At 32.2% G+C, this 9,703-nt stretch overlaps 1 protein-coding gene across 1 annotated transcript in view; it reads right to left on the bottom strand.

The window, feature by feature from the left end:
- Positions 1–1,499: 1,499 nt before the first annotated feature.
- LOC103156246 (clumping factor A-like) overlaps positions 1,500–9,703 on the bottom strand; it is a 12,454-nt gene continuing 4,250 nt past the window's right edge. Inside the window, exons 7-17 of the mRNA XM_016664198.1 lie at positions 8,876–8,923; positions 8,749–8,790; positions 7,830–7,856; positions 7,598–7,639; positions 6,178–6,225; positions 6,005–6,025; positions 5,082–5,123; positions 3,737–4,141; positions 2,488–2,532; positions 2,300–2,352; positions 1,500–1,947 (exon numbers count right to left, since the gene is read on the bottom strand). Coding sequence (XP_016519684.1) covers positions 2,324–2,352; positions 2,488–2,532; positions 3,737–4,141; positions 5,082–5,123; positions 6,005–6,025; positions 6,178–6,225; positions 7,598–7,639; positions 7,830–7,856; positions 8,749–8,790; positions 8,876–8,897 — 723 coding nt within the window. The 5' untranslated portion in view covers positions 8,898–8,923 and the 3' untranslated portion in view covers positions 1,500–1,947; positions 2,300–2,323. The remainder of the gene's footprint in view (positions 1,948–2,299; positions 2,353–2,487; positions 2,533–3,736; positions 4,142–5,081; positions 5,124–6,004; positions 6,026–6,177; positions 6,226–7,597; positions 7,640–7,829; positions 7,857–8,748; positions 8,791–8,875; positions 8,924–9,703) is intronic.

A 9,703-nucleotide genomic window follows, 5' to 3' on the forward strand; every position in this document is an offset into this window, starting at 1 on the left:
AGATCCGTTTATGTAAAACGTGTCAAACTCAAGGCACGGGGGCCAAATCTGGCCCACCGCAACTCTTCATGTGGTCCTCTAAAGTCTGACAGGACACCTAAATAAAACCTTCAAAAATAACAATTATGTGCTTAAATATTGTTTTATTGATCAAATTGAATCAGTTTTTATCAGCATTCTGCCAAATTGCATCAATGTGAAAAGATGTTCAATATTATTTAACGTTTAGAAGAACTTTTACTGAAGGCAGAAATAGCTTTTTATTTACATTTTATAAGTTTGTTAATGAGTTTTTACCAATACATTCTGTATCTAGTCCTTTATTTGGTCCAAAATTAAAATGAGTTTGACATTCCTGATATAGAACAAAACCTATATATGATTAATATTGATACTGAAATGATTCAAAGCTCACAACTTGAAAATATAACCTAAACTAATTTTTGCACCTTTTACAAATTTCTGTGTATTTCAGTTAAAATGTTAAAATGTTTTTGGTCTGGGTTAATCCATTTTAATTTGTTTGACTCACAATTAAAGTTGCAAAATCTATAAATGACAAAATTTCTCAACATTTCTATCTTAACTGGAGTTTTCTTTCTTTTTATTTTCCTGATGTGCTTCCAAGCTAAGATCCATATTCACTCTAGAAAACTCTGGTAAAGATTTAAATATTTTCTATCTTATTCAGTTTCACAAGCGCCAACTCAGAGTTATGCATAAGCAGAACAAAACACATTTAGGTTTCGTTCTGCTTCATTTATGGTTACAAGTTAGTCAACAAGTCGTTTGTGTTTGCTGAGTCATACGTATGATGTGTAACAATTGTTATAAATGCTCAAATTTGAGAAAATATGAGCAAATGTTTGTTAACATTATGAGATTATAAATACGACCACATAAGCAGTGATTCTATGTACAGAAGCGACTTGATGGATATTTGCAAATCTGCATTATAGTTACATTTCATACTTTGTGGGAATAAATGTACAGGTTTCAATACAAAGTATCTCTTTTATTCTTACAGCAATCAGTCCAAAATATTACTGACCGGCTGATCGCGTCACAGTTTTGGTTATTTTTAGAGACATTTGAATGAATAAAGTGCCGTATTAGAAGATTTGGGTTTTCTCTAGCCGAACCTCGATGCTTAGTAAAGTTTGCTCACCTTCTCTGGATATAATGAAAAACTTCTTTTTACAGTTTTATCACCTTTTTGAATCCAATAATATCCAATGAAAGCTGCTTCCGCCTATCAAAATGGCGACCTGGATGCAGGAAGTGATGTCATTGCATCTCTCAGAAGAATCTATGCTCTTTAAATCACATTTTGCATTTTATCTAATGCAAAAATAAATAAAAAACACACTGAGACAAAAATTATCTTCTCCTCCGTCTTGGTATTTCTATTCTGAAAATTGATAAATATCATTGATATATAAAATAAGTGAATGAACAAAGACAAATTACTTGAAATTAAGTTATATTCACAAAATGATTAAGAAAAACAGACTTTTTATTCTCAGAAAAGATTCAGGCAGTTTCTGACAGTTCACACTTTATTAGCCAATTTCTGTGTACAGTGAAGGACTTGACATTCGTCAATTTCTTGTAAAAAATAATCATTAATGTTTGTAAAGTAAACGATGGACTGTATGTACACATCAATGTGTGAAATCAGACCCACAGAGCAGATCTAAGATCAGCAGCTGGGATGATATTTCTGCAGACAGGTGAGAAAATGAGCTAAAATTAAAAGAAACCCCAGAGAAGAGCAAGGAGGAGAAAGAGAAGAAAAGAAGATATTCTCTAATATCTCTTCATGAAAAACAAAAGCAGCCAAAAATCAAAAAGACACAAAACAGAGAGACAGCTGAGTTTAGTTGCAGGTTAGTTTGTTGTTGTCATGGCAGCGGTAAATCACCATGGAGACACCGGAGCGCCGTTCTGTCAGGAAACAACAACATTCATTTACCCAGTTATGAAGCAAAAACCTTCACTTTTCAGAAACGTTTTAAGGATAATTGAGGCCAGTTTTTAACAACAAACTGTGGTAAAGCAGAATTTATGCTGTAACATATTGCAAACCCGTTCATAACTCTTGAAGTTCAGATAATAAACTCCTTTATACCTAGCCTGAAAAAATCCATTAAAATCCATTGAATTTTCTTTTTGCAACTGAAAAATAATGTAAGAAAAATATATTTTTGTACGTTTCTGATATTTCATTTCCTCTTGAATTGAGGCTAATTTTACACACCAATGAAAAATGTTTTTATTTTTATATTTTCAGTCATACCTGACATCCGAGAGCTTCCACGCTTCAGAGACTGGGCGTCTGGTTCCCAGCTATTGGAGGAAAACAGAAGTTTACTTTAGTTAGCACAAAAATCATCAATAAAAATGTTTATTTTTATAATATTACTGCATTACAGGACAAACTCTGTTACTAAGTCAGATATTGAGCCTAAAACAAAGCAAATCTACCTGCGGGAGTGGAGTCATCAAGTAGGTCCATGTCAGAAGTTTGTGCTGCAACAGGATAAAACTTGACATGTCACATCTGGACTGTTTAACTTTTAATTAATTCTGTCTTTAAATGGTTTATTTTGAAAGCATGTCTATAATATACATATTTTTATTCAATCTCTTATGTCATTCTTTCTCTTCCAGTAAAAACAACACAATTATTACCAACTGTGCTGCCTTGTAATTTAACTTTAATCGTGTTAAAGTCTGTTAAGTTAAATGTGGAAGTCGGCGTATTTCCTCCAGCAGATTCATTTTTCTATATATTTTCATACAACCACATTTATGTGAATTTGAATATTACTGTTCTGTCCACTTTAACGTCGCCTTGTTTTACTTTTTGCAAATATATTTAATATTACTGTTAAGCTGTCACAGTCAAAATAAAAACAATAAGACTCGATAACTTTCCACTGCTGAACGTTTGGTTAGAAAAAAAGACATTTTGTTGCTAATTATACATCCAATTAAATCTTCATACATCCAAATGGAGACGTACATTTTGGTCATAACGCTGAGATGTGTATCTGCATTCAGTGAAATCTAGATTTTACAACCCAGAAAGCATTTTAAGTCAGTTTAATTGAGCCGAAGATTTATGTTTTATTTTAAAATAGTTTGCTGGCTCCAACACTCTGCGTGACTTTAAAGCTTGTCTTTTTGGTGCACAACATTTATTTTTTACTCATTTAAAATGATAAAAAGATGATTTCCAGAAATCATTTATGCTGATATCTATTGTCAGTTATTTTTTAATGTGTCACAAAAATAACATTGAATAAAATATTTTGAGGAAAGGTGAAAGTTCATCTTCAAGTCACTTTATTCTCTTTCAGGTTTTATATGATCGGCTGATCAAAGAGGCTTAAAGCTTAGAAAGTTGCTTCATGGTTTTATTTGTTCACTAAAGTTTTCTAAGCTGCCAGAAAACTTTAAATTTAATTGCACACAAGTGGGCACTATTTATTAATTAAACTAAAATAAATGCTTTTAGAGGTCACACAGAATATTTTAAAAAATAAACATTAAAAAAAGATTATAACTGGATGCTTTAACAAAAATAGTAAGAAAAAATAAGTATTACAGACTTTTTTTGAGTTACTGCAGCTTTGAGTCGCTCTGTCGTCTGAAATTATGCAAAATTCTGATAAAACGTAGGACTGCAGGCTGTGTTCCCGGTCTGAACTTTGACCTGTTGGGCGTTTACCTTCGGTGGAGTCGGGCGTGTCTAGAGCCAGGTCGTCCGGCTCCTGAGTCTGAGAGTCATCTTCAAACATCTCTTCTTCGAGCATGTCCAGCTCGTCTTCGTCTTTCTCCGCCTTGCTGTCGGTTTGGTTCGTCTCAGTTTCATCGTCGCTCAGAACTTTGCTGTCGGTTTGATCTTCATCCTTGCTTTCTGAGGTCACGCCGTCGTCTTCGTCTATCTCCTCCTCTATCGCCTGGGCGTCCTCTGCGACCTCTTTCTCGTCGCCGCCGTCGTCTTTCAGTACATCTTCCTCATTCGATGTGACGTCTGCAGCCTCCTCCTCATCCTCATGGGCTAAGCTGTCAGTGCCCAGATCTTTGTCAGTGACTTCGTCTGATTCCTTCTTGTCGTCATCAGCTGGAGTGTCTGTGGATTTAGCATCAAATAACAATCAGTCGTTATTTAAGGATTTCAACAATCCGGCTCCTTTAGATATTAAAATATCTTTATAGAATAAAACATAAAATCAAGGTAATTATCCAAATCAGTGGATTTAAATAGACGTTTTGAGCTTTATATCATGTTATAACGTTATTTCAGCTGAGTTTCTGCCTCAGCTCCTTCAAACGAGCGGCAGCAGCAATTAGCAAACAGCTGGTGGAAATACTGAGCTCATCATATTAACTACTTCTCAGAATGGCTGGAAATGGGATAATAGTAAGGCCTTCCTGAAGGCGGAAAGTCAGAAAGATTAGGTGCTTCTTAAAGAGACAGAGGCCCAATTTTAACGTGTCAAATTTATTTTAAGTTATGTTTAATAAATACAGTATTTTTTATCATAACTGAAGTTAACATAGTTACTTGATTGTTCTATAAAATGGTACTATGCACCTGGAAAATATTTAATATCACCTATTTACACTGCAAAAACACCAAAACTTACCAAGTATTTTTAGTCTAGTTTCTAGTGCAAATATCTTATTCCACTTGAAATAAGACATTGACTTAAAAGTAACTTATCAGAAAGATAGAGAAACTTGTTTTAAGTCAATAATCCCTTAATATTGATTTTAAAAAGTACTAGTTCCATTGGCAGATGAATTTATTTATAACAATATAATTTCCCCACATCATAAGTGAAATAATCTGCCTGTGGAACTTTTTATTTTTTATCAATGTCAAGAAATTATTTACTTAAAACAAGTTTCTATATCTCTCTGAAAAGTTACTATTAAGTTTACTAAGACAAAACTAAGACATTTGGACTAGAAACTGGTCATAAAATACTTGAGGTTGTGTGTTTTTGCAGTGTAGATTATTTTGCAACCTAGTAAATTACAGTTCATTCATTAAACTGGATATTTACCACTGTCAGTCAGATCAGCGTCATCACTCAGTTCATCCTCATCTGGAGAGAAAAAACAGCTACATTTAACGCAACACTTACAATTTAAACGTCTAAAAAGTTGGAAAAGATTAAAACTTTGGTATCAGCTTAGATTTGTAATTTGCATTGAGAATAAACACATTTTGATGAAATCCTGACTTTAAAAAGCAAATTGAATGATCAGATATGACTTATGTCATGTCTAGTAATAATAAATGACAGCTTTTTAATTGTGATTAAAAAGGAAAATTATATAATGTAGAAAATCTAGTACAAGTAATTATAGAAATAGTGAAGTTTTTAGATAATAATTGGAAAAAAACCCAAAAATTTTTATCCAGTTGATGTCTTTTGAGTGGATCAGTCCGAAACCGAGGAAAAGGATTAAAGCCTCTTAAAAATGAATAAATAAAAATAAAATAATAATAAAAATAATTCTGACTTTAATCTCAGAATTCAGACTTGAATTAAAGTCAAATTTTTTATTATTTTTTCCCAGTAGATCTAATCCTGTTCTGTACAAACCAGTTCATGTGAATAATGATGAAAAATGAACAAAAACTGAGTTTTTGCTCAATGTTTTCTTCAGCTTTATGCAATTACTACAGTAAAGTTGTGAAATATGATAATATTAATTAGTCGCCACCTGGAATTAAACTAAACAAATAGATACAAGAGTCTGATTGGTTAATTACTGCATGAGGGATTAAATTCTGGCTTAGCAAGTAATTTACTCCCATGAGTATCTGCTGGTTACATCCTGTTGATGTGAAACATGTCAGCCGGTTTAAAACTGGTCAAATTATTGGCATCAAATGGAAAAACCATCAAATAAGAAACGACTAAAATTACGCTGAAAACCGTCCGCCTCTCTTTTATTAGAAATTATCACACACTCTTACCTTTAGAATCAGTTGTTACATCTGGAAAAAAAATTACACATTTATTTGTTAATAAATCCTTGGTTTTGTTTCTCCAGATCTAAGTTGTAGCAGAAACAATATTAATGACGTCAGCGGCTGTTTTTAACCAACGGCATGTTTCTTTAATTTAGATGTTAATAACATTGACTTACCGTCCACTTCACCATTAAGCTCTACTTCAAACTCGTCCTTTTCCACATCTACAGGGAAATAATAATTAGAGAGGGAAAATTAGTAATGCTACTAATCAGAAGTTCACAGTTAAAAAAAATCTAATTTACAGAAATCACTTGATTTTCAACTTCACAGAAGATTTTTCTAATGAGAAACTCCTATGTAAACACTAGCAGCGCGCTAACTAAGGGGCCGAAAATCTGTTGAAAGTAAGTTATAGGGCATTTTTAGAGATCAAGAGAGTGAGATTTTCAGCAGCTAACAGGAAGGCTAAGGAGAGTACAGCAACATTTTAAACCTTTGTTTCTGTGTTGGTGCTGGATTTAAATGTTAGCATCAGTTAATCTAAGGGATGAGACACAAAGTCTCCCGTTTTATGAACACTAAACATACCAATATATTTTTAAAAATGCGAATCATAAAACATAATTTATTAATTTGTCTTTATAAAGGGGATGAAGACAGAACAATACTTCAAAATCAATAACAATAAGTGCATAAAACTAGTGCAAATAATTAAACATACACGAAGATGTGCAAAGTAGCACATTGGTTCATAATATTAATACACAAAAAACTTTGTTATTGTTTTCGAACAGTAAAACTTCGTCTTGCAGCTCTGATGGTTTTTATACTTAATGAAGAGGAACAAAATTATATATGTGAAATCTTTTAACAGCTGCATTTTTATGAGTTCAATTCAACAAAAAGCAAAACATGCTGCGCCAAATATTAGAAACAGTTCCACAGTTATAGTTGATAAGTTAAGAAACATGACTGAGTTCAAGGAAGTAGAAGACATGATGAGAAATGTTCCCTGAAAGATGATATCTTACTAAACTTAACATGCTCTTTAGCGCTGACTAAGCTTTTTCTTTTTTTTTTCTTTTTTAAAAAACAAGTCATTTCCTTATTTCTATACCTAAAAATCAGGCTCCAGTAATAGAAAACCAAAAACTACTGAAGGCTTTGTGCCGCTTATTGCATCTCCTCCGACTTCAGCAGCCAAGATTTTAAATACTAAAAAGAAAATAGTTTCTGTAAACGTCTGCAGGTGTTTCCCTGTTAGCTATGAGAAACTTCTGCCTCCCTGTCTTGTTTCAGATTAGATTGGCTCTGAAGGAATGCAAGAGGAGGAGGAAGGAGGAAGAACAGCTCAGCTTAATGAGAAAACAAAAGATTTACCGTCAGACCAGCTACTTATGAAGACAAACGAGTTGAACAAGGATGAGACCACAGATTAATAATCCAGATTGATCCTACGTTTATGTTGCATAACAACAGTAGAAGTACAAACTATAATTTATTTTGTAATCACAATCTATTTGGAAGCAGAATGTTTAAAGAAAACATAGGAGTCATGTTTGCTTTTGATTAAACAGAATAATGAATATTTACCGGAGGTGGCATCAGTTTCAGGGGCCGAATCATCATTTACATCTGCAGAAACAAAAACACGAATTTAATGCAGTTGTTTGCATCGTCTGACCATCAGGAGCTAAAAATCAGACCAAAAATTCAGAAAAGTTTTCACAGCAGCATTCCTGCTGCATATATCAGTTTGCTGGAAATTATTAATAATTAATAAACTAAAAATATTTAAATTATTAATAGACTAAAATTTGGTTACCTTCAATTTCTTCAACGCTGTCTGTTTCTGTGGAATTAAATATAAATATGTTAATAAATGTGTTTTTATTTTTGCCTACTTTGTTGTTCAGTTTACAGAAAAACAAAACATTTTACATAAAATCAAGAAAATTAAGGCCAACTCTTAGAAAACGTATCTTCAGTCAGAGGCTTCTTCAGATGTGCTGCAATACAGACTGCTACAGGAAATCTTTCTGTTGCTATCACTTTGTACAAAAACTCATTTAAAAATTGTGAATTAATATGTGAACAGCAACATTTAATTTCCCTTTTTTAATTAATTAAATTTGCAAAACTTGCATTAGTTTTAAATTCTATCTTTATAACATCTTATCGCTGAGCCAAATTTAATCAGTTCAAGTGTTTTTTTGTTTTTTTTTCTGAATTTATACGCAGTTCTTATTTATTGCCCCTGTCTGGTCAAAAAAACTTTAAATAAATCTTTTATTACAGTATTTTTAACCCAAAAAGTCTCTAATTTCAACACATTTTGTTACAAAAGCATCAGTTAACCACCAATAATTCTCAACTTGATCAGTTTTTAGGAAATGAAAATTACTAATCCATGATTTTCTGCTTATAAGTGGGAAGTATTTATATTTATAAGCAGAAATATACAAAATGAGTAGTTGGGACTTATTTCTTCCAACTATTTTTCAAAAAAAAAAAAAAAAAAAATTAAAGATTTAACAGACTTTGATAGAAAGTTGTACGAGGAACATTGTTTATCTTGTCTCTACGTACAGGATGAGGAAGGTAAAAAATAAAAAATCGCCATCTTAGTAAATGTCCTTAAACCAAATAAAATAGTTTCCCAAATTAGTCAATATTATAAGAGGTTATTTTATGTATTTTTGTGCAGTCGGCCTTTTTATTCTGAATATGAACCAGAACCTGACCTTTACTGTCCTCGTCTGACGCTGTGATTGGATCAGAAGCTGCTGGAAGAAAGAAAAGATTATAAAGTTAAACTATTTTAAACTATGTTAAACTATTTTAATGGAATAAACTGGTTCTGAATCTCACCATCAGTGCTGTCCTCTGGCATCTGAACGTTGCTCACTTCAAAATTATCTAAAATAAAACAAAAAGGAAGGATTTAAAATATTCAAAGGTCCCAGATAAAAAAAGCAGAAACAGCCTCCAGATTTTACTGCCGGTTAAAAACTTTTAGCTGCGTTTATTTACAAAATGAAGCCAAAACAGAACCTGCTGCAAATCCTTCACTCTTTTTCCAATGTAGAGAGAACGACAGGGTCATGGCTTCTGTTTCTTTATTTTGAGTTTTTGTGCTAATTAAATGTTTTTTCTTCTAGATCTAGTTCTGCTTGAGGTTTCTTTAAGCTAACAATTTTTCCTCTCCACTGTCGCCACGCGCTTGATCAGGAGGAAGGAACTGGCTGAGTTCTGCTAAATAAATAAGTTTTTACCAATTGAAATAGACTTTATGTGACTTAATTTAACCTGTCAATACGATTGGATTGCAATGCTCTGATAACATATTTCTGAATAATATGTTGTTGTTTTCTTAAATGTAATTGAAATTAGATTCTGAGGTGGATAGAGAACCTAAAACTGGTCCTCAAGAAAGAAAACTTCAACATATTTTTACTCAAGTTAAAGTAAAAAATAGCAATAAAAGAAATTATTCAAGTAAGAGTAAAAAAAGTATTTGGTAAAAAGTCAAATTATCAATTACTTAATATTTAAAAATTACATAATCAGACCAAAATGTAAAATTAAGCGGATTTTTTAGGTATTTTAAGGACTGAAATGACAATCATTCATATCAGTAACAAAAGATAACAAAATAAACTTTTTCAAAAATTTGTTTCTTTCAATATTTATGAAACG

Source organism: Poecilia formosa, unplaced genomic scaffold (genome assembly GCF_000485575.1).
Source record: "Poecilia formosa unplaced genomic scaffold, Poecilia_formosa-5.1.2 Scaffold472, whole genome shotgun sequence".
NCBI classification, from domain to species: domain Eukaryota; kingdom Metazoa; phylum Chordata; class Actinopteri; order Cyprinodontiformes; family Poeciliidae; genus Poecilia; species Poecilia formosa.